Raw genomic sequence first — 25,395 nt, 5'->3', positions numbered from 1 at the left:
GTGTCAGGTCTGGGCCCACACAGATCTAGAATCAGCAGCGTCAGGTCTGGGGCCGCACAGATCTAGAATCAGCAGTGTCAGGTCTGGGGCCGCACAGATCTAGAATCAGCAGCGTCAGGTCTGGGGCCGCACAGATCTAGAATCAGCAGCGCCAGGTCTGGGGCCGCACAGATCTAGAATCAGCAGCGTCAGGTCTGGGGCCGCACAGATCTAGAATCAGCAGCGTCAGGTCTGGGGCCGCACAGATCTAGAATCAGCAGCGTCAGGTCTGGGGCCGCACAGATCTAGAATCAGCAGCGTCAGGTCTGGGGCCGCACAGATCGAGAATCAGCAGCGTCAGGTCTGGGGCCGCACAGATCTAGAATCAGCAGCGTCAGGTCTGGGGCCGCACAGATCTAGAATCAGCAGCGTCAGGTCTGGGGCCGCACAGATCTAGAATCAGCAGCGTCAGGTCTGGGGCCGCACAGATCTAGAATCAGCAGCGTCAGGTCTGGGGCCGCAGAGATCGAGAATCAGCAGCGTCAGGTCTGGGGCCGCGCAGATCTAGAATCAGCAGCGTCAGGTCTGGGGCCGCACAGATCTAGAATCAGCAGCGTCAGGTCTGGGGCCGCACAGATCTAGAATCAGCAGCGTCAGGTCTGGGGCCGCACAGATCTAGAATCAGCAGCGTCAGGTCTGGGGCCGCACAGATCTAGAATCAGCAGTGTCAGGTCTGGGGCCGCGCAGATCTAGAATCAGCAGTGTCAGGTCTGGGGCCGCACAGATCTAGAATCAGCAGCGTCAGGTCTGGGGCCGCAGAGATCGAGAATCAGCAGCGTCAGGTCTGGGGCCGCACAGATCTAGAATCAGCAGCGTCAGGTCTGGGGCCGCACAGATCTAGAATCAGCAGTGTCAGGTCTGGGGCCGCACAGATCTAGAATCAGCAGTGTCAGGTCTGGGGCCGCACAGATCTAGAATCAGCAGCGTCAGGTCTGGGGCCGCACAGATCTAGAATCAGCAGCGTCAGGTCTGGGGCCGCACAGATCTAGAAGTCTCCAGAGCAGCTCCGGCCATTACCTCCTTCTCCACCGGGACCTTGTTGTAATATCGGATTGAATCTTTTCCCAAGAAGTCGAACTCCACCACGTACTGCTGCCCGTCCATCTCCGGATGCAGCTGGATGTGCTCCACCCGCAGCGAGCAGCAGCCCACCGTGTCCGCCGTCTCGCCCTCCTCCTTCTCATTGCCCGCTCGCAGGGCCAGCTGCGGAGGGAAGAGGACGTCACTCACCACCTTCACCCAGGTACAGACACCCCCTGCTGGTGACCTCAGCGCCACACCTTATCTATGAAGTACAGCGCCACCGCCCTCTGCCGCTTCTTCATCTCCCGGGATTTCCAGTCCAGGCGATACTGGGATCGGATCTGAGCCACCACACCCTTCAGGCGGCGCGCCGTCTCGTACTTCTGCCAGTCCTTCTCCCCCTGCAGCAGATAAAGGAGTGGGGTTCAGGGGCGCAAGAGCCGCACACAGCGATCAGGTTACACTCTGGGGCCCGGACACAGGAGCCGCACACAGTGATCAGGTTACACTCCGGGGTGAAGATACAGGAGCCGCACACAGCGATCAGGTTACACTCCGGGGCCCGGACACAGGAGCCGCACACAGCGATCTGGTTACACTCCGGGATGAAGATACAGGAGCCGCACACAGTGATTAGAGAGGACCAGATCCATATTGTGACAACATGGACACTCAGTGCCTCGCATGGGTTAACTTTAACATTCAGCCAGACATGAAGACAGTTTGTTTATAGATGGGGGATGATCCCTCATTGTTCTACAAGACTCTTGGGAGTTTAGTATTGAAGTTTTTGTTGACTCATGTAATTGTTTTGGCCACTGAAGGCCAGACACCCAGATAACTCAATTATGCGAGCTTCCCATTGTATTACTAAGTGAATTGCTAGATGAGATGTAACTTACCTGTCTCACCCTTGTCTCTGGATATTTGAATATAGCTTGAAATTCATCCAATAAGAGAAGCAACCTTGTACAACCAATCCAATAAGGGAACAGGATATCCAAAGGGAAGGCTATGCCATTAAAAAGGGACTTCTTGGAGTCACCAGTTATTGATGGATGTTGCATGATCCAGTCTAAGCTCTTAGAAGCTGGCTAGGGGATCAGAACCAGGATGCCTTGTGGGCTCGATCTAGGGACTTTGGCTCCAACTAGAAGATCACTTGGTTACATGACTTCAATCTAGGGACTCCGGATCCGGTTGGAGACCATAACCACAGTCTAGGGATTTCTACTCCGGCTGCCAGGATTATATCATCATACCAGAGACTACTTAAGGAAAGAACCCAGGTTGGGACAGTTCAGTCACCTGTTACAGACTTTGCAGTCCTCAGCCAGCTTCCTAAATCTGACGTTATTCCTTTCTCGGTAGGTGCCCGCCAAAAGTGGGGTGCTGCTGGATTGGAGTAAGTAGCCCTGGAAGCTCTGAGGCACGGACCTTCTAATCCCTGGTGAGCAGCGGAAGGGGGAGACTCTGTTGCCTGTTACATTTGTGTGTTTTGCTGGTTATGTGTTATGTGCCGTTACTTGTTTGGGGATCCAATAAAGTCTAATTATTGTGGTTCCCTCACCCTGTGTTGTATGAGTAGTGTTACGCCCACGGTTAAGGAGGCCGGCGTTCAGTTGGGATGAGCCCTGAGCCACGCTGTCTTTCTAAAGGCGGCGGGTTTTAGTGGACGAGAGCACCCACTGACCCCCGTGTCTCCACAAGAGAGCACCCGCTGACCCCCGTGTCTCCACACATATTACACTCCGGGGTGTGGACATGGAGCCGCACACAGTGATCAGGTTACACTCCGGGGTGTGGACACAGGAGCCGCACACAGTGATCAGGTTACACTCCGGGGTGTGGACATGGAGCCGCACACAGTGATCAGGTTGCACCCCAGGGTGTGGACATGGAGCCGCACACAGTGATCAGGTTGCACTCCAGGGTGTGGACATGGAGTCGCACACAGTGATCAGGTTGCACTCCAGGGTGTGGACATGGAGCCACACACAGTGATCAGGTTGCACTCCGGGGTGTGGACACAGGAGCCGCACACAGCAATCAGGTTGCACTCCGGGGTGTGGACACAGGAGCCGCACACAGCAATCAGGTCCATATTACACTCCGGGGTGTGGACATGGAGCCACACACAGTGATCAGGTTGCACTCCAGGGTGTGGACACAGGAGCCGCACACAGTGATCAGGTTGCACTCCAGGGTAAGGACACTGGAGCCGCACACAGTGATCAGGTTGCACTCCAGGGTGTGGACATGGAGCCACACACAGTGATCAGGTTGCACTCCAGGGTGTGGACACTGGAGCCGCACAGTGAACAGGTTGCACTCCAGGGTGTGGACACTGGAGCCACACACAGTGATCAGGTTGCACTCCAGGGTGTGGACACTGGAGCCACACACAGTGATCAGGTTGCACTCCAGGGTGTGGACACTGGAGCCGCACACAGTGATCAGGTTGCACTCCAGGGTGTGGACACTGGAGCCGCACACAGTGATCAGGTTGCACTCCAGGGTGTGGACATTGAGCCGCACACAGTGATCAGGTTGCACTCCAGGGTGTGGACATGAAGCCGCACACAGTGATCAGGTTGCACTCCAGGGTGTGGACATGGAGCCGCACACAGTGATCAGGTTGCACTCCGGGGTGTGGACACAGGAGCCGCACACAGCAATCAGGTCCATATTACACTCCGGGGTGTGGACATGGAGCCACACACAGTGATCAGGTTGCACTCCAGGGTGTGGACACAGGAGCCGCACACAGTGATCAGGTTACACTCCGGGGTGTGGACATGGAGCCACACACAGTGATCAGGTTGCACTCCAGGGTGTGGACACAGGAGCCGCACACAGTGATCAGGTTGCACTCCAGGGTAAGGACACTGGAGCCGCACACAGTGATCAGGTTGCACTCCAGGGTGTGGACATGGAGCCACACACAGTGATCAGGTTGCACTCCAGGGTGTGGACACTGGAGCCGCACAGTGATCAGGTTGCACTCCAGGGTGTGGACACTGGAGCCACACACAGTGATCAGGTTGCACTCCAGGGTGTGGACACTGGAGCCACACACAGTGATCAGGTTGCACTCCAGGGTGTGGACACTGGAGCCGCACACAGTGATCAGGTTGCACTCCAGGGTGTGGACACTGGAGCCGCACACAGTGATCAGGTTGCACTCCAGGGTGTGGACATGGAGCCGCACACAGTGATCAGGTTGCACTCCAGGGTGTGGACATGGAGCCGCACACAGTGATCAGGTTGCACTCCAGGGTGTGGACATGGAGCCGCACACAGTGATCAGGTTACACTCCGGGGTGTGGACATGGAGCCGCACACAGTGATCAGGTTACACTCTGGGGTGTGGACATGGAGCCGCACACAGTGATCAGGTTGCACTCCAGGGTGTGGACATGGAGCCACACACAGTGATCAGGTTGCACTCCAGGGTGTGGACACTGGAGCCGCACAGTGATCAGGTTGCACTCCAGGGTGTGGACACTGGAGCCACACACAGTGATCAGGTTGCACTCCAGGGTGTGGACACTGGAGCCGCACACAGTGATCAGGTTGCACTCCAGGGTGTGGACACTGGAGCCACACACAGTGATCAGGTTGCACTCCAGGGTGTGGACATGGAGCCGCACACAGTGATCAGGTTGCACTCCAGGGTGTGGACATGGAGCCACACACAGTGATCAGGTTGCACTCCAGGGTGTGGACACTGGAGCCGCACAGTGATCAGGTTGCACTCCAGGGTGTGGACACTGGAGCCACACACAGTGATCAGGTTGCACTCCAGGGTGTGGACACTGGAGCCGCACACAGTGATCAGGTTGCACTCCAGGGTGTGGACACTGGAGCCACACACAGTGATCAGGTTGCACTCCAGGGTGTGGACATGGAGCCACACACAGTGATCAGGTTGCACTCCAGGGTGTGGACATGGAGCCACACACAGTGATCAGGTTGCACTCCAGGGTGTGGACACAGGAGCCGCACACATCAATCAGGTCCATATTACACTCCGGGGTGTGGACATGGAGCCACACACAGTGATCAGGTTGCACTCCAGGGTGTGGACACTGGAGCCGCACACAGTGATCAGGTTGCACTCCAGGGTGTGGACATGGAGCCACACACAGTGATCAGGTTGCACTCCAGGGTGTGGACATGGAGCCACACACAGTGATCAGGTTGCACTCCAGGGTGTGGACACTGGAGCCGCACACAGTGATCAGGTTGCACTCCAGGGTGTGGACACAGGAGCCGCACACAGTGATCAGGTTGCACTCCAGGGTGTGGACACAGGAGCCGCACACAGTGATCAGGTTGCACTCCAGGGTAAGGACACTGGAGCCGCACACAGTGATCAGGTTGCACTCCAGGGTGTGGACATGGAGCCACACACAGTGATCAGGTTGCACTCCAGGGTGTGGACACTGGAGCCGCACAGTGAACAGGTTGCACTCCAGGGTGTGGACACTGGAGCCACACACAGTGATCAGGTTGCACTCCAGGGTGTGGACACTGGAGCCACACACAGTGATCAGGTTGCACTCCAGGGTGTGGACACTGGAGCCGCACACAGTGATCAGGTTGCACTCCAGGGTGTGGACACAGGAGCCGCACACAGCAATCAGGTCCATATTACACTCCGGGGTGTGGACATGGAGCCACACACAGTGATCAGGTTGCACTCCAGGGTGTGGACACAGGAGCTGCACACAGTGATCAGGTTGCACTCCGGGGTGTGGACACAGGAGCCGCACACAGCAATCAGGTCCATATTACACTCCAGGGTGTGGACATGGAGCCACACACAGTGATCAGGTTGCACTCCAGGGTGTGGACACAGGAGCCGCACACAGTGATCAGGTTACACTCCGGGGTGTGGATATGGAGCCGCACACAGTGATCAGGTTACACTCCAGGGTGTGGACATGGAGCCGCACACAGTGATCAGGTTGCACTCCAGGGTGTGGACATGGAGCCGCACACAGTGATCAGGTTGCACTCCGGGGTGTGGACACAGGAGCCGCACACAGCAATCAGGTCCATATTACACTCCGGGGTGTGGACATGGAGCCACACACAGTGATCAGGTTGCACTCCAGGGTGTGGACACAAGAGCCGCACACAGTGATCAGGTTACACTCCGGGGTGTGGACACAGGAGCCGCACACAGCAATCAGGTCCATATTACACTCCGGGGTGTGGACATGGAGCCACACACAGTGATCAGGTTGCACTCCAGGGTGTGGACACTGGAGCCACACACAGTGATCAGGTTGCACTCCAGGGTGTGGACACTGGAGCCGCACACAGTGATCAGGTTGCACTCCGGGGTGTGGACACAGGAGCCGCACACAGCAATCAGGTCCATATTACACTCCGGGGTGTGGACATGGAGCCACACACAGTGATCAGGTTGCACTCCAGGGTGTGGACACAGGAGCCGCACACAGTGATCAGGTTACACTCCGGGGTGTGGACATGGAGCCGCACACAGTGATCAGGTTACACTCCGGGGTGCGGACACAGGAGCCGCACACGGTGATCAGAGAGGGCTGCAGCCATTACATTACGGGGACGGTAGGAATCATTTCTGCAGTTACAGAGATGCGACGTCTGTTAAAGCTGCAGAATATCGCGCTCCTTCAAATGGGTTTATAATAAGAACCTTCAGCAAATTCTCTGCTCTTTTTTTATATCCAATAAAAAAAACAAAAAAGTGAAATGGAGCAGAGAAGAAATGAATAATGTCACAGCTCCTGGAAGAAGGAAAAAATGAAAACTAGCTCCAACGGGAAAAGAGGAAAAATAAGTATTCTGCACATAGCGGGCTGGTAAGATTATAGCGAACGCAAATCCCGGCTGTTTAACCTCTTAGATGCCAAGACCCTCTACCACTGAGCAATTGCAGCAGGGTGCTGGCAGTAGAGCACAGCTGGCACCAGCCCAGTCCATCCACAGTGTGAGTGGTCAGTGCCCGCAGGTGATGACCGCTGTCTGGGACTCAGTACTAGGGGACAGTGACCGCGGTGACCCTCGGTACGGGCTGTGCTTCTCACCTTCAGCTTGGAGCTGGGGTTCAGCATGATGTACTTGATGGACCCCTGGATGTTCTCCGTCCAGGAGGCCAGCCAGGTGACCGTGTTGTCGAAGCGCACTTCCTTCCACCGGTGACCGGACGGGGGCTCTGGGACCTTGGAGTCTCTGTGGTGAGGAGAGGACATTACACAATTATGCCTTGTCCTCAATGTCACCTTCCAGCTGATAAACTACCACTTCTCGGCGGCCCGACAGCTGCGGAGCCGGCTGGGAGTTGTAGCTGGCGCAGGTTGTCCCGGAATCAGAGTAAGCGTCACTCACTTGCTGCAGTTGATGATGACGTCCTCCGGCTTTATCCGCAGCTTTAACATTCCCATTTTGGGGTGATCCCCGCGGCCGCGGAACAGCCCCGGAGGCTCAATCTTAAAGTTTCCGATCTTCTCTCGGTGCCCGTCCAGGATGCAGAAGCCGTACTCCTCCTGAATCTTACCGCTCTCTTCTTTCAGTTTCTAGAAATACATAAAAGAAACAAGTCAGTGTTCAGACCGCTCCGATTCCGTACAGTGCGACGTTCTCTAGAGTCCGGCCACAGACGCGCCAGACAAGCAATATCCAGAGCGAAACGCCCCCTGCCGGCAGGAACGCAAGTGTGCACACGCCTGATACTGGACGGAAACCAGCAAAGAAAGGATACAGAAGAAAAAAAAAAGGTACAAAAGAAAAGAAAAAGGATACAAAAGAAAAGAAAAAGGAAAGAAAAGGGTACAAAAGAAAAGAAAAAAACTAGAGAAGAAAAGAAAAAGGCTACAAGGAAAAGAAAGAGGCTACAGAAGAAAAGAAAAAAAGGATACAGAAGGAAAGAAAAAGGCTACAAAAGAAAATAAAGGATACAAAAGAAAAGAATACACAAAAGAAAAGAAAAAAGGAAAGAAAAGGGTATAAAAGAAAAAGGGTACAGAAGAAAAGAAAAAGGAAAGAAAAAAAGGTACAAAAGAAAAGAGGTACAAAAGAAAAGAAAAAGGGTACAAAAGTAAAGAAAAAGGAAAGAAAAGGCTACAAAAGAAAAAAAGGGTACAAAAGAAAATCAAGGATACACAAGAAAAGAAAAAAGGAAAGAAAAGGGTATAAAAGAAAAGGGTATAAAAGAAAAGGGTATAAAAGAAAAGGGTATAAAAGAAAAGAAAGGCTACAGAAGAAAAGAAAAAGGATACAGAAGGAAAGAAAAAGGCTACAAAAGAAAATAAAGGATACAAAAGAAAAGAATACACAAAAGAAAAGAAAAAAGGAAAGAAAAGGGTATAAAAGAAAAAGGGTATAAAAGAAAAGAAAAAGGGTACAGAAGAAAAGAAAAAGGGTACAAAAGAAAAGAAAAAAGGTACAAAAGAAAAGAAAAAGGGTACAGAAGAAAAGAAAAAGGAAAGAAAAGGCTACAAAAGAAAAAAAAGGGTACAAAAGAAAATCAAGGATACACAAGAAAAGAAAAAAGGAAAGAAAAGGGTATAAAAGAAAAGGGTATATAAGAAAAGGGTATAAAAGAAAAGGGTATAAAAGAAAAGGGTATAAAAGAAAAGAAAGGCTACAGAAGAAAAGAAAAAGGATACAGAAGAAAAGAAAGGATACAGAAGAAAAGAAAAAGGGTACAAAAGTAAAGAAAAAGGAAAGAAAAGGGTACAAAAGAAAATCAAGGATACAAAAGAAAATACACAAGAAAAGGAAAGAAAAGGGTATAAAAGAAAAGGGTATAAAAGAAAAGAAATAGGCTACAGAAGAAAAGAAAAAGGGTACAGAAGAAAAGAAAAAGGATACAGAAGAAAAGAAAAAGGCTACAAAAGAAAAGAAAAAGGATACAGAAGAAAAGAAAAAGGATACAGAAGAAAAGAAAAAGGATACAGAAGAAAAGAAAAAGGATACAGAAGAAAAGAAAAAGGATACAGAAGAAAAGAAAAAGGGTACAGAAGAAAAGAAAGGATGCAAAAGAAAATACACAAAAGAAAAGAAAAAAGGAAAGAAAAAAGGAAAGAAAAGGGTTTAAAAGAAAAGAAAAAGGATACATAAAAAGATACATAAAAAGGATACCAAAGAAAAGAAAAAAAAATGCAAAAGAAAAGAAAGGAAAAAAAAGGGTACAAGAGAAAAGAAAAAAAGATACAGAAGAAAAAGGAAAAACAAGGATACAAAGGAAAGATTCAATCACCTCGTTTATTTCAACTGAAAAGTAAGAAATGTAATGATAAAATCCCCGCGGTATCGCAGCGTCCGAGTCTTTTCTGTAAACACTGAAGTGTCAGAATTTCTGGCTGTTTTTCAAGTCAATGCACCAGAAAATGCAATAAAAAAGGTGATTAAAGCGTTTGAGCTCCGAGGTGGTAGAAATGAAGGGAATTTTGTTACTTACCGTAAATTCCTTTTCTTCTAGCTCCTATTGGGAGACCCAGACGATTGGGTGTATAGCACTGCCTCCGGAGGCCACACAAAGCAATTACACTAAAAAGTGTAAGGCCCCTCCCCTTCTGGCTATACACCCCCAGTGGGATCACTGGCTCACCAGTTTTAGTGCTAAAGCAAGAAGGAGGAAAGCCAATAACTGGTTTAAACAAATTCACTCCGAAGATACGTCGGAGAACTGAAAACCATTCAACATGAACAACATGTGTACCCGAAAAACAACCAAAAATCCCGAAGGACAACAGGGCGGGTGCTGGGTCTCCCAATAGGAGCTAGAAGAAAAGGAATTTACGGTAAGTAACAAAATTCCCTTCTTCTTCGTCGCTCCATTGGGAGACCCAGACGATTGGGACGTCCAAAAGCTGTCCCTGGGTGGGTAAAGAAATACCTCATGTTAGAGCTGCAAAGACAGCCTTCCCCTACGGGGAGGCAACTGCCGCCTGCAGGACTCTTCTACCTAGGCTGGCGTCCGCCGAAGCATAGGTATGCACCTGATAATGTTTGGTGAAAGTGTGCAGACTCGACCAGGTAGCTGCCTGGCACACCTGTTGAGCCGTAGCCTGGTGTCGTAATGCCCAGGACGCACCCACGGCTCTGGTAGAATGGGCCTTCAGCCCTGATGGAACCGGAAGCCCAGCAGAACGGTAGGCTTCAAGAATTGGTTCTTTGATCCATCGAGCCAGGGTGGCCTTGGAAGCCTGCGACCCTTTGCGCTTGCCAGCGACAAGGACAAAGAGTGCATCCGAACGGCGCAGGGGCGCCGTGCGGGAAATGTAGATCCTGAGTGCTCTCACCAGATCTAACAAATGTAAATCCTTCTCATACCGATGAACTGCATGAGGACAAAACGAAGGCAAAGAGATATCCTGATTAAGATGAAAAGAGGATACCACCTTAGGGAGAAACTCCTGAATGGGGCGCAGCACTACCTTGTCCTGGTGGAAGACCAGGAAGGGAGCCTTGGATGACAGCGCTGCTAGCTCAGACACTCTCCGAAGAGATGTGATCGCTACCAGAAAAGCCACTTTCTGTGATAGTCTAGAAAGTGAAACCTCCCTCAGAGGCTCGAAGGGCGGCTTCTGGAGGGCAACCAGTACCCTGTTCAGATCCCATGGATCTAACGGCCGCTTGTACGGGGGTACGATATGACAAACCCCCTGCAGGAACGTGCGTACCTTAGAAAGTCGTGCTAGACGCTTCTGAAAAAAGACGGATAGCGCCGAGACTTGCCCTTTAAGGGAGCCGAGCGACGAAGGGAATTTTGTTTACTTACCGTAAATTCCTTTTCTTCTAGCTCCAATTGGGAGACCCAGACAGTGGGTGTATAGCTACTGCCCTCTGGAGGCCGCACAAAGAACTACACTCAAAAGTGTAAGGCCCCTCCCCTTCTGGCTATACACCCTCCCGTAGGAGTACAGATTCCTCAGTTTTAGTACCAAAGCAAGAAGGAGGAAAGCCAATAACAGTTTCAAAAACAAATTCAATCCGATAACACGATCGGAGAACTTAAGAAACAACATGAACAACATGTGCACCCGAAAAAACGAAACCCTAAGAACAAATAGGGCGGGTGCTGGGTCTCCCAATTGGAGCTAGAAGAAAAGGAATTTACGGTAAGTAAACAAAATTCCCTTCTTCTTTTTCGCTCCTAATTGGGAGACACAGACAGTGGGACGTCCAAAAGCAGTCCCTGGGTGGGTAAAAAGATACCACATGAACGGGCTGTCAGACAGCCTCTTCCTACAGGTGGGCCACCGCCGCCTGAAGGACCTGTCTACCTAGGCTGGCATCTGCCGAAGCGTAGGTATGCACTTGATAGTGTTTGGTAAACGTGTGCAGACTCGACCAGGTAGCCGCTTGGCACACTTGCTGAGCCGTAGCCTGATGCCGCAATGCCCAGGACGCACCCACGGCTCTGGTAGAATGGGCCTTCAGTCCAGATGGAATCGGAAGCCCAGCAGAACGGTATGTGTGAAGAATTGGTTCCTTGATCCACCGCGCCAGGGTGGATTTGGAAGCTTGCGATCCCTTATGCTGACCAGCGACTAGGACAAAGAGCGCATCAGAACGGCGTAGAGCCGCCGTGCGAGAAATGTAAATCCTGAGTGCTCTCACCAGGTCCAACAGATGTAAACCCTTTTCAAATTGGTGAACTGGATGCGGACACAAAGATGGCAAAGTGATATCCTGATTGAGATGAAAGGAAGAAACCACCTTGGGAGAAAACTCTGGAATTGGACGCAGTACTACCTTGTCTTGGTGAAACACCAGGAAGGGAGATTTGCAAGATAACGCCGCTAGCTCGGACACTCTTCGAAGAGACGTGACCGCCACAAGAAAAACTACCTTTTGTGAAAGCCGAGAAAGGGGAACCTCTTTCAAAGGCTCGAAAGGCGGCTTCTGGAGAGCAATGAGAACCTTGTTCAGATCCCAGGGTTCCAATGGCCGTCTGTAAGGAGGAACGATATGACAAACTCCTTGGAGAAACGTGCGTACTTTAGAAAGCTGTGCCAAGCGCTTCTGAAAGAATACGGATAGCGCGGAGACTTGACCCTTAAGAGAGCTAAGCGACAAACCTTTTTCCAACCCAGACTGCAGGAAGGAAAGAAAAATTGGCAATGCAAATGGCCAGGGAGAAAACCCTTGAGCCAAGCACCACGCTAAGAATATCTTCCACGTTCTGTGATAGATCTTAGCTGAGGATGGTTTTCTAGCCTGTCTCATTGTGGCAACAACCTCATGAGATAAACCTGAGGCCGCTAGGATCCAGGACTCAATGGCCACACAGTCAGGTTCAGGGCCGCAGAATTCAGATGGAAAAACGGCCCTTGAGACAGCAAATCTGGACGGTCTGGTAGTGTCCACGGTTGGCCTACCGTGAGATGCCACAGATCCGGGTACCACGACCTTCTTGGCCAATCTGGAGCGACGAGTATGGCTCGATGGCAGTCGGACCTGATTTTCCGGAGAACTCTGGGTAACAATGCTAGAGGTGGGAACACATAGGGGAGTCGGAATTGCGACCAATCCTGAACCAAGGCGTCTGCCGCCAGTGCTCGGTGATCGTGAGACCGTGCCATGAAAACTGGGACCTTGTTGTTGTGCCGTGACGCCATCAGATCGACGTCCGGCGTCCCCCAGCGGCAACAGATCTGCTGAAACACGTCCGGGTGCTTTCCACCCACGTCAAAATCCGTTGGACTTCTTGAAAAGCTTGGCGACTGCGTGTTCCCCCTTGGTGGTTGATGTACGCCACCGCCGTGGAATTGTCCGACTGAATCCGAATTTGCTTGCCTTCCAGCCATTGTTGGAAGGCTCGCAGGGCAAGATAGATTGCTCTGATTTCCAGAACATTGATCTGCAGGGTGGACTCTTCCAGAGTCCACATCCCCTGAGCCCTGTGGTGGAGATACACCGCTCCCCACCCTGATAGGCTCGCATCCGTCGTGACCACTGCCCAGGACGGGGGAAGGAACGACTTTCCCTGTGACAATGAGGTGGGGAGAAGCCACCAACGCAGAGAGTCCTTGGCAGTCTGAGAGAGGGAGACAGTCCTGTCGAGGGACGTCGATTTCCCGTCCCATTGGCGTAGAATGTCCCATTGTAGAGGGCGCAGATGAAACTGCGCGAACGGGACTGCCTCCATTGCTGCTACCATCTTTCCTAGGAAATGCATGAGGCGCCTCAGTGAGTGCGACTGGCTCTGAAGGAGAGATTGCACTCCAGTCCGTAGCGAGCACTGCTTGTCCAGTGGAAGCTTCACTATCGCTGAGAGAGTATGAAACTCCATGCCAAGATAAGTCAGAGATTGGGTCGGGGTTAGATGAGACTTTGGAAAGTTGATAATCCACCCGAAACTCTGGAGAGTGTCTAGTGCCACCTTCAGACTGTGTTGGCATGCCTCTTGAGAGGGTGCCTTTATAAGCAGGTCGTCTAGATACGGGATGACCGAGTGACCCTGCGAGTGCAGAACAGCTACTACTGCTGCCATGACTTTGGTGAAGACCCGGGGGGCTGTTGCCAGACCGAAAGGTAACGCTACGAACTGCAGGTGTTCGTCGTGTATGACGAAGCGTAGGAAACGCTGATGCTCTGGTGCGATCGGCACGTGGAGATACGCATCTTTGATATCTATTGATGCTAGAAAATCTCCTTGAGACATTGAGGCTATGACGGAGCGTAGGGATTCCATCCGGAACCTCCTGACTTTTACGTGTCTGTTGAGCAACTTTAGATCCAGGACGGGCCGATACGATCCGTCCTTTTTTGGGACCACAAACAGATTGGAGTAAAAACCGTGACCTTGTTCCTGAAGAGGGACGGAGGTCACCACTCCTTCCGCCTTTAGAGCGGCCACCGCCTGCAACAGAGCATCGGCTCGGTCTGGTGGTGGAGAAGTTCTGAAGAAACGAGTTGGCGGACGAGAACTGAACTCTATCCTGTACCCGTGAGACAGAATATCCCTCACCCAACGGTCTTTGACGTGTGACAGCCAGATGTCGCCAAAGTGGGAAAGCCTCCCACCGACCGCGGGTGTGGGAATCGGAGACCGCAAGTCAGGAGGACGCCGTCTTGGCAACGGTTCCTCCGGCTGTCCTTTTTGGGCGTGACTGAGACCTCCAAGAATCTGAGCGTCTCTGGTCTATTTGAGTCTTTTTTGACGAGGCGAATTGGGACCTGCCCGGTCCTCGAAAGGACCGATAACCAGACTGACCCTTCCTCTGTTGGGGTCTGTTTTGTCTGTGTTGCGGTAAGGATGAGTCCTTACCCTTGGAGTGTTTGATGATTTCATCCAAACGCTCTCCAAACAATCGGTCACGAGAAAAAGGCAAATTGGTTAAGCACTTCTTGGAATGAGAATCTGCTTTCCAATGTCTCAACCACAGGGCCCTACGCAAAACAACGGAGTTGGCTGACGCCACTGCCGTGCGGCTTGTAGCGTCAAGAACAGCATTAATCGCGTACGACGCGAATGCCGCCATTTGCGAGGTCAATGGTGCTACCTGCGGGGCAAATGCACGTGTGACGGAGTCAACTCGCGCAAGCCCGGCTGAGATAGCTTGGAGTGCCCATACGGCTGCAAAAGAAGGCGCTAATGACGCTCCAATCGCTTCATAGATGGATTTCAGCCAGAGCTCCATCTGCCTGTCAGTGGCATCTTTAAGTGCCGCTCCATCTTCAACTGCAACCAAGGATCTAGCTGCAAGCCTGGAAATTGGAGGATCCACTTTTGGACACTGGGTCCAACCCTTGACCACCTCAGGGGGAAAAGGATAGCGTGTATCTTTAAGCCGTTTAGGAAAACGCCTTTCAGGATAAGCGTGGGGTTTCTGGATTGCGTCTCTAAAGTCAGCGTGGTCCAGAAAAGTGCTTAAAGTACGCTTAGGGTATCTGAAATGGATTCTCTCGTGCTGCGAAGCTGACTCCTCCACAAGAGGAGCAGGTGGGGAAATATTTAACATCTTATTGATGTTAAATATAAGATCATTAACTATGGCGTCACCATCTGGTGTATCTAGATTGAGAGCGGTCCCAGGATCAGAATCCTGATCAGTTACGTCCGCCTCATCACCCATAGATTCATCTCGCTGGGATCCTGACCATTGAGATGAATGTGAAGGCCCGTCATAGCGAGCCCGCTTAGGCTGCCCGGGGCCATCGTCCGAGTCAGAGTCTTCACCCTGAGGTGTATATGCCCGTCCCGGAGCTTGGAGCTGAGGGGGACCAGGGGGCAATGATTGCACGGTGTCCGTGGCCTGAAGTACAGGCCTAGCTCGCAATGTGTCAAGAATTTGTGACATAGTGAGAGACATTCTGTCAGCAAAAGCTGCAAACTCAGTTCCTGTCACCTGGACAGCATTCACAGGTGGTACACCCTGGGTCACGTCCAGCAGAGGTCCCGACTGTGCAAGCGCCGCAGGGGCCGAGCACTGCACACAATGGGGGTCCGTGGAGCCTGCCGGTAGAAAAGTCCCACATGCGGTGCAGGAAGCATATAATGTCTGTGCCTTGGCACCCTTGCGTTTTACGGACGACATGCTGCTGGCTCTCTGCAATGTGAGAGAGTCTATAGCCAAAGGGCGACCAGCGCTATGCAATACAAAGTATTTGTAGAAACAAAATACTAAGAATACTACTGGCACAAGAGGGGGTGAGCCCTGAGGGCTGCTTACCGCCCGCTGAATAGCGGGTAAGAGCTGCAGAATTCCTTGTCTGGGTCTCCCCGGCTCCCCTCTGCAGCTCAGCGTGTCAGCAGGAATGGCTGCCGGCGTCTGTGGAGAGGGGCGGTCCGTGGGAGTTCCCAAACAAAAGTGCGGGAAACAGTGTCCCCTCTGTGCCGATTGTGAGGGCTGGAGTATGTAAAAACGACTCCAGCCCCCGGCGCTGATGCACTGGCCAGTGTCCCGCCCCTCTCCTGACTGGCAGGTCTGGGGGCGGGAACGAACGGAAGCAGGCCGCAAAAGCCGGGGACTCGAGTTATCAGCGCGGCCGCCGTAAAAGCGCGGGCCGCGCTGAAGTCCCCGGCGCACCACAAGTGCCAGCCGCGCCGCAGTCCCAGCGGCCGGCGTGACCGATTCCTAGACGTGGCCAGCGTCCCGCCCCTCTCCTGACTGGCAGGTCCGGGGGCGGGAACGAACGGAAGCAGGCCGCAAAAGCCGGGGACTCGAGTTATCAGCGCGGCCGCCGTAAAAGCGCGGGCCGCGCTGAAGTCCCCGGCGCACCACAAGTGCCAGCCGCGCCGCAGTCCCAGCGGCCGGCGCGACCGATTCCTATAAGTGTGCCTGCTTCAGCGAAGCTGAATGAGGCCATGGCACAAGCGCCGTAGCGCTGATGTCCCCCGGCGCACTACAACACCCAGCATGCTGCGGTGTGAGCGCCAAATGCACGGGGACACAGAGTACCTTGAGGAAGCAGGGCCATGTCCCTGATGTACTCCGCTCCATCCAGCATCTTCTCCAGGGGCTGTAGATGGAGCACGGTCTCAGTGCCTGGAGACCAGTAAATCCCACTTCACCCAGAGCCCTGTAAAAAGGGATGGGGAAGGAATCAGCATGTGGGCTCCTGCCGCCGTACCCGCAATGGGTACCTCAACCTTACAAACACCTCCGACATACAGTGGGGTGAGAAGGGAGCATGCTGGGAGCCCTGTATGGGCCCTCTTTTCTTCCATCCGACATAGTCAGCAGCTGCTGCTGACTAAACAGTGGAGCTATGCGTGCGTGTCTGACCTCCTTGCGCACAAAGCTAAAACTGAGGAATCTGTACTCCTACGGGAGGGTGTATAGCCAGAAGGGGAGGGGCCTTACACTTTTGAGTGTAGTTCTTTGTGCGGCCTCCAGAGGGCAGTAGCTATACACCCACTGTCTGGGTCTCCCAATTAGGAGCGAAAAAGAAAAACCTTTTTCTAACCCAGATTGCAGGAAAGAAAAAAGTAGGCAATGCAAATGGCCAGGGAGACACTCCCTGAGCAGAGCACCAGGATAAGAATATCCTCCACGTTCTGTGGTAGATCTTAGCGGACGTGGGCTTCCTAGCCTGTCTCATGGTGGCAACGACCCCTTGGGATAATCCTGAAGACGCTAGGATCCAGGACTCAATGGCCACACAGTCAGGTTCAGGGCCGCAGAATTCAGATGGAAAAACGGCCCTTGGGACAGCAAGTCTGGTCGGTCTGGTAGTGCCCACGGTTGGCCGACCGTGAGATGCCACAGATCCGGATACCACGCCCTCCGTGGCCAGTCTGGGGCGACGAGTATGACGCGGCTGCAGTCGGATCTGATCTTGCGTAGCACCCTGGGCAAGAGTGCCAGAGGTGGAAACACATAAGGGAGCCGGAACTGCGACCAATCTTGCACTAAGGCGTCTGCCGCCAGAGCTCTGTGATCGCGAGACCGTGCCATGAAGGTTGGGACCTTGTTGTTGTGCCGGGACGCCATTAAGTCGACGTCCGGCCTTCCCCAGCGGCGACAGATTTCCTGAAACACGTCCGGGTGAAGGGACCATTCCCCTGCGTCCATGCCCTGGCGACTGAGGAAGTCTGCTTCCCAGTTTTCTACGCCGGGGATGTGAACTGCGGATATGGTGGAGGCCGTGGCTTCCACCCACATCAGAATCCGCCGGACTTCCTGGAAGGCTTGCCGACTGCGTGTCCCCCCTTGGTGGTTGATGTATGCCACCGCTGTGGAGTTGTCCGACTGAATTCGGATCTGCCTTCCTTCCAGCCACTGCTGGAAGGCTAGTAGGGCAAGATACACTGCTCTGATTTCCAGAACATTGATCTGAAGGGTGGACTCCTGGTGAGTCCACGTACCCTGAGCCCTGTGATGGAGAAAAACTGCTCCCCACCCTGACAGACTCGCGTCTGTCGTGACCACCGCCCAGGACGGTGGTAGGAAGGATCTTCCCTGTGATAATGAGGTGGGAAGAAGCCACCACTGCAGAGAGTCCTTGGCCGTCTGGGAAAGGGAGACTTTCCTGTCCAGGGATGTTGACTTCCCGTCCCATTGGCGGAGAATGTCCCATTGAAGTGGGCGCAGATGAAACTGCGCAAACGGAACCGCCTCCATTGCCGCCACCATCTTCCCGAGGAAGTGCATGAGGCGTCTTAAGGAGTGCGACTGACTTTGAAGGAGAGCCTGCACCCCCGTCTGTAGTGACCGCTGCTTGTCCAGCGGAAGCTTCACTATCGCTGAGAGAGTATGAAACTCCATGCCAAGATACGTCAGTGATTGGGTCGGTAACAGATTTGACTTTGAGAAGTTGACGATCCACCCGAACGTCTGGAGAGTCTCCAGTGCAACGTCCAGGCTGAGTTGGCATGCCTCCTGAGAGGGTGCCTTGACAAGTAGATCGTCCAAGTAAGGGATCACAGAATGTCCCTGAGAGTGCAAGACTGCTACCACTGCCGCCATGACCTTGGTGAACACCCGTGGGGCTGTCGCCAGACCAAATGGCAGAGCTACGAACTGAAGATGGTCGTCTCCTATCACGAAGCGTAGAAAGCGTTGGTGCTCTGTAGCAATCGGCACGTGGAGATAAGCATCTTTGATGTCTATTGATGCTAGGAAATCTCCTTGAGACATTGAGGCAATGACTGAGCGGAGGGATTCCATCCGGAACCGCCTGGCGTTCACATGCTTGTTGAGCAGTTTTAGGTCCAGAACAGGACGGAATGAGCCGTCCTTTTTTGGCACCACAAAGAGATTGGAGTAAAAACCTTGTCCTTGTTCCCGAAGAGGAACAGGGACCACCACTCCTTCTGCTCTTAGAGAATTCACCGCCTGCAGAAGGGCATCTGCTCGGTCGGGATGTGGGGAAGTTCTGAAGAACCGAGGCGGAGGACGAGAACTGAACTCTATCCTGTACCCGTGAGACAAAATGTCTGTTACCCACTGGTCTTTGACCTGTGGCAGCCAAATGTCGCAAAAGCGGGAGAGCCTGCCACCGACCGAGGATGCGGAGGGAGGCGGCCGAAAGTCATGAGGCAGCCGCCTTGGAAGCAGTACCTCCGGCTGCTTTCTTGGGGCGTGAGTGAGACCGCCAGGAATCAGAGCTCCTTTGCTCCTTCTGAGTCCCTTTGGACGAGGAGAATTGGGACTTGCCCGAGCCTCGAAAGGACCGAAACTTTGACTGCCACTTCCTCTGTTGAGGTTTGGTTGATCTGGGCTGGGGTAAGGAAGAGTCCTTACCTTTGGACTGTTTAATGATTTCCGCCAATTGCTCACCAAACAGTCTGTCTCCAGATAATGGCAAGCTGGTTAAGCATTTTTTAGAAGCAGAATCTGCTTTCCATTCTTTTAACCACAAGGCTCTGCGCAAAACTACAGAGTTGGCGGATGCCATTGAGGTACGGCTCGTAGATTCTAGTACCGCATTGATAGCGTAGGTCGCAAACGCAGTCATTTGCGTAGTTAAGGACGCCACTTGCGGCACTGCTGGACTTAAGAAAGAGTCCACCTGTGCCAGACCAGCTGAAATAGCTTGGAGCGCCCACACGGCCGCGAATGCTGGAGCAAACGACGCGCCAATAGCTTCATAGACAGATTTCAACCAAAGGTCCATCTGTCTGTCATTGGCATCTTTAAGTGAAGCCCCATCCTCCACTGCAACTATGGATCTAGCTGCAAGCCTGGATATTGGAGGGTCCACTTTTGGACACTGGGTCCAGCGCTTGACCACGTCAGGGGGAAAGGGATAACGTGTATCCTTCAGACGTTTGGAAAAACGCTTGTCTGGATAAGCATGGTGTTTCTGGATTGATTCTCTGAAGTCAGAGTGGTCCAGAAAAGTACTCAATTTACGCTTGGGATACAGGAAATGGAATTTCTCCTGCTGTGCAGCTGCCTCCTCTGCAGAAGGGGCTGGGGGAGAAATATCCAACAGCCTATTGATGGCCGCTATAAGGTCATTTACCATGGCGTCACCATCTGGCGTATCCAAATTGAGTGCGGCGTCAGGACAAGACTCCTGATCACCCACCTCTGAACCCTCATATAGGGACCCTTCTCGCTGAGACCCTGATCCGCGTGATGACGTGGAGGGTCTCTCCCAGCGAGTTCGCTTAGGCGGACTGGGACTGTCATCGGAGTCAGAGCCCTCAGCCTGTGATGCCTGGGACCCCCTTGAAGTACGGATTAGTTCCAACTGAGGGGGACCGGGGAACATAGACACAGCGGTGTCCATGGTCTGAGCAACTGGCCTGGACTGCAAGGTCTCCAGGATTTTTGTCATAGTCACAGACATTTTATCAGCAAAGACTGCAAATTCTGTCCCCGTCACCGGGGCAGGGTTCACAGGCGCCTCTGCCTGGGCTACCACCACAATAGGCTCTGGCTGACGAAGTGCCACTGGGACTGAACATTGCACACAATGAGGGTTGTTGGAGCCTGCTGGTAGATTAGCCCCACATGCTGTACAAGCAGAGTATACAGCCCGTGCCTTGGCACCCTTGCGTTTTGTGGATGACATGTTGCTGTCTCCTCAGAGCAATATAGGGTATACAGCCAAGAAGCGACCGTACAGTGCAGTATACATATATATATCTGGTACAGGAAAAAGTACACCAATACACACTGTGGCACTAGTGGGGCCAGCACTAATGTGCTGCTTACCGCCCGCTAAACGCGGGTGTGTGGTCGCCAGAAATCCCTAGTCTGGGTCTCCCAGAGCCTGTGTCCGTTCCCCAGCCAGACTGCATGCAGGAATGGCTGCCGGCGTCCTGTGGAGGGGGGGCGGGCCCTGGGCGTGCTCAGACCAAAAGCGGGAAACCTGCGTCCCACTGTGCCTAGTGAGAGGGCTGGAGCATGTAAATAAGGCTCCAGCCCTCGGCGCTGACGATTGCACAGCGTCTGTCCCATTCCCTGATTGACAGGGAGGGGGCGGGAACGAAGCGGAGCTAGGCCGCAAAAGCCGGGGACTAAATTTATAAGCGCCGCCGCCGTAAAAGCGCGGTCGGCGCTAAGTCCCCGGCGCACTACAAGTCCCAGCCGCGCCGCCGCTCCGAGAGTGGCCGGCGCGGTAGTTCCCAGCACATGAATCCACACAGCTAAGCTGCTGTGATCCAAGCCCAGCGTGGAGCGCTACTGTCCCCGGCGCACTAACACACCCAGCAAGTCTGGCGTGTGCGTGCCTGTCTGTACGGGGACACAGAGTACCTGAAAGTTGCAGGGCCTTGTCCCTGAACGGTACCCCGGCTCCTTATCCAGCAGGTTCAATGGGTCTGTGGACGGAGCCCGGCCTCAGGGCTTGGAGGCCGGTAAGATCCCACTTCCTCAGAGCCCCTCAGGGGGATGGGGAAGGAAAGCAGCATGTGGGTTCCAGCCTCCGTACCCGCAATGGGTACCTCAACCTTACAAACCACAAGTGGGGTGAGAAGGGAGCATGCTGGGGGCCCTAGTATGGGCCCTCTTTTCTTCCATCCGACATAGTCAGCAGCTACTGCTGACTAAACAGTGGAGCTATGCGTGGATGTCTGACCTCCTTCGCACAAAGCAGAAAACTGGTGAGCCAGTGATCCCACTGGGGGTGTATAGCCAGAAGGGGAGGGGCCTTACACTTTTTAGTGTAATTGCTTTGTGTGGCCTCCGGAGGCAGTGCTATACACCCAATCGTCTGGGTCTCCCAATGGAGCGCCGAAGAAATACCTCATGTTAGAGCTGCAAAGACAGCCCTCCCCTACGGGGAGGCAACTGCCGCCTGCAGGACTCTTCTACCTAGGCTGGCGTCCGCCGAAGCATAGGTATGCACCTGATAATGTTTGGTGAAAGTGTGCAGACTCGACCAGGTGGCTGCCTGGCACACCTGTTGAGCCGTAGCCTGGTGTCGTAATGCCCAGGACGCACCCACGGCTCTGGTAGAATGGGCCTTCAGCCCTGATGGAACCGGAAGCCCAGCAGAACGGTAGGCTTCAAGAATTGGTTCTTTGATCCATCGAGCCAGGGTGGCTTTGGAAGCCTGCGACCCTCTGCGCTTACCAGCGACAAGGACAAAGAGTGCATCCGAGCGGCGCAGGGGCGCCGTGCGGGAAATGTAGATTCTGAGTGCTCTCACCAGATCCAACAAATGCAAATCCCTTTCATACCGATTAACTGCATGCGGATAAAAGGAAGGCAAGGAGATATCCTGATTAAGATGAAAAGAGGATACCACCTTAGGGAGAAACTCCTGAATGGGGCGCAGCACTACCTTGTCCTGGTGGAACACCAGGAAAGGAGCCTTGGATGACAGCGCTGCTAGTTCGGACACTCTCCGAAGAGACGTGACCGCTACCAGAAAGGCCACTTTCTGTGAGAGTCGAGAAAGTGACACATCCCTCAGAGGCTCGAAGGGCGGCTTCTGGAGAGCAACAAGGACCTTGTTTAGATCCCACGGATCTAACGGCCTCCTGTACGGAGGTACGATATGACAAACCCCCTGCAGGAACGTGCGCACCTTAGACAGTCGCGCTAGACGCTTCTGAAAAAACACGGATAGTGCCGAGACTTGCCCTTTAAGGGAGCCGAGCGACAAGCCCTTTTCCAACCCAGATTGCAGGAAGGAAAGAAAGACAGGTAACGCGAATGGCCAGGGGGATACTCCTTGTGCAGAGCACCAGGATAAGAATATCTTCCACGTTCTGTGGTAGATCTTAGCAGACGTGGGCTTCCTAGCCTGTCTCATGGTGGCCACGACCCCTTGGGATAATCCTGAAGACGCTAGGATCCAGGACTCAATGGCCACACAGTCAGGTTCAGGGCCGCAGAATTCCGATGGAAAAACGGCCCTTGGGACAGTAAGTCTGGACGGTCTGGTAGTGCCCACGGTTGGCCGACCGTGAGATGCCACAGATCCGGGTACCACGACCTCCTCGGCCAGTCTGGGGCGACGAGTATGACGCGGCCGCAATCGGATCTGATCTTGCGTAACACTCTGGGCAAGAGTGCCAGAGGTGGAAACACATAAGGGAGCCGGAACTGCGACCAATCTTGCACTAAGGCGTCTGCCGCCAGAGCTCTTTGATCGCGAGACCGCGCTATGAAGGTCGGGACCTTGTTGTTGTGCCGAGACGCCATTAGGTCGACGTCCGGCACACCCCAGCGGCGGCAGATTTCCTGAAACACGTCCGGGTGAAGGGACCATTCCCCTGCGTCCATGCCCTGGCGACTGAGGAAGTCTGCTTCCCAGTTTTCTACGCCCGGGATGTGAACTGCTGATATGGTGGATGCTCTTTCCTCTACCCACATCAGAATCCGCCTGACTTCCTGGAAGGCTTGCCGACTGCGTGTCCCTCCTTGGTGGTTGATGTATGCCACCGCTGTGGAGTTGTCCGACTGAATTCGGATCTGTTTTCCTTCCAGCCACTGCTGTAAGGCTAATAGGGCAAGATACACTGCCCTGATCTCCAGAACATTGATCTGAAGGGTGGATTCCTGCTGAGTCCACGTCCCTTGAGCCCTGTGGTGGAGAAAAACTGCTCCCCACCCTGACAGACTCGCGTCTGTCGTGACCACCGCCCAAGACGGTGGTAGGAAGGATCTTCCCTGTGATAATGAGGTGGGAAGAAGCCACCATTGCAGAGAGTCCTTGCCGTCTGTGAAAGGGATACTTTCCTGTACAGGGATGTTGACTTCCCGTCCCATTGGCGGAGAATGTCCCATTGAAGTGGACGCAGCTGAAACTGCGCGAACGGGACTGCCTCCATTGCTGCCACCATCTTCCCTAGGAAGTGCATGAGGCGCCTTAAGGGGTGCGACTGACCCTGAAGGAGAGACTGCACCCCTGTCTGTAGTGACCGCTGCTTGTCCAGCGGAAGCTTCACTATCGCTGAGAGAGTATGAAACTCCATGCCAAGATACGTTAGTGATTGGGTCGGTGACAGATTTGACTTTGAAAAGGTGATGATCCACCCGAACGTCTGGAGAGTCTCCAGCGCAACATTCAGGCTGTGTTGGCATGCCTCTTGAGAGGGTGCTTTGACAAGTAGATCGTCCAAGTAAGGGATCACCGAGTGTCCCTGAGAATGCACGACTGCTACCACTGCCGCCATGACCTTGGTGAAAACCCGTGGGGCTGTCGCCAGACCAAATGGCAGAGCTACGAACTGAAGATGGTCGTCTCCTATCACGAAACGTAGGAAACGTTGGTGCTCTGTAGCAATCGGCACGTGGAGATAAGCATCTTTGATGTCTATTGATGCAAGGAAATCTCCTTGAGACATTGAGGCAATGACAGAGCGGAGGGATTCCATCCGGAACCGCCTGGCGTTCACATGCTTGTTGAGCAGCTTTAGGTCCAGAACAGGACGGAACGAGCCGTCCTTTTTTGGAACCACGAAGAGATTGGAGTAAAAACCTTGCCCTTGTTCCTGCAGAGGAACAGGGATCACCACTCCTTCTGCTCTTAGTGAGCACACCGCCTGCAGAAGGGCATTTGCTCGGTCGGGATGTGGGGAGGTTCTGAAGAACCGAGGCGGAGGATGAGAACTGAATTCTATCCTGTACCTGTGAGACAAAATGTCTGCTACCCACCGGTCTTTGACCTGTGGCAGCCAAATGTCGCAAAAGCGGGAGAGCCTGCCACCGACCGAGGATGCGGAGGGATGGGGCCGAAAGTCATGAGGCAGCCGCCTTGGAAGCGGTTCCTCCGGTTGTTTTCTTGGGGCGTGAATGAGCCCGCCAGGAATCTGAGCTCCTTTGCTCCTTCTGAGTCCCTTTGGACGAGGAGAATTGGGTCTTGCTGGAGCCTCGAAAGGACCGAAACCTCGACTGCCACTTCCTCTGTTGAGGTTTGCTCGATCTGGGCTGGGGTAAGGAGGAGTCCTTACCCTTGGACTGTTTAATGATCTCAGCCAATTGCTCACCAAACAGTCTGTCTCCAGATAGTGGCAAGCTGGTTAAACATTTCTTGGAAGCAGAATCAGCTTTCCATTCCTTTAACCACAAGGCTCTGCGCAAAACCACAGAGTTGGCAGACGCCATTGAGGTACGGCTCGTAGAGTCCAGGACAGCGTTGATAGCGTATGCGAGGTTAGGGACGCTACTCGCGGCACTGCTGGACGTATGATAGAGTCCACCTGTGCCAGGCCAGCTGAAATAGCTTGGAGTGCCCACACGGCCGCGAATGCTGGAGCAAACGACGCGCCGATAGCTTCATAGACAGACTTCAACCAAAGGTCCATCTGTCTGTCATTGGCATCTTTAAGTGAAGCCCCATCTTCCACTGCAACTAAGGATCTAGCCGCAAGCCTGGAGATTGGGGGGTCCACCTTTGGACACTGGGTCCAGCGTTTGACCACGTCAGGGGGAAAGGGATAACGTGTATCCTTAAGACGTTTGGAGAAACGCTTATCTG

At 53.2% G+C, this 25,395-nt stretch overlaps 1 protein-coding gene across 2 annotated transcripts in view; it reads right to left on the bottom strand.

Annotated features, from left to right (window-relative positions):
* Nucleotides 1–25,395, bottom strand: part of TOP1MT (DNA topoisomerase I mitochondrial) — a 98,992-nt gene that overhangs the window by 11,889 nt on the left and 61,708 nt on the right. For both annotated transcript variants that reach the window (XM_075352672.1, XM_075352673.1), the window contains exons 5-8: nt 7,444–7,631; nt 7,143–7,287; nt 1,320–1,463; nt 1,057–1,242 (exon numbers count right to left, since the gene is read on the bottom strand). In XM_075352672.1, the coding sequence (XP_075208787.1) occupies nt 1,057–1,242; nt 1,320–1,463; nt 7,143–7,287; nt 7,444–7,631 (663 nt within the window). The remainder of the gene's footprint in view (nt 1–1,056; nt 1,243–1,319; nt 1,464–7,142; nt 7,288–7,443; nt 7,632–25,395) is intronic.

The sequence above is a fragment of the Anomaloglossus baeobatrachus genome, chromosome 6 (assembly GCF_048569485.1).
Source record: "Anomaloglossus baeobatrachus isolate aAnoBae1 chromosome 6, aAnoBae1.hap1, whole genome shotgun sequence".
Classification (NCBI taxonomy): Eukaryota; Metazoa; Chordata; class Amphibia; order Anura; family Aromobatidae; genus Anomaloglossus; species Anomaloglossus baeobatrachus.
This window is presented reverse-complemented; position numbering and strand designations above follow the sequence as displayed.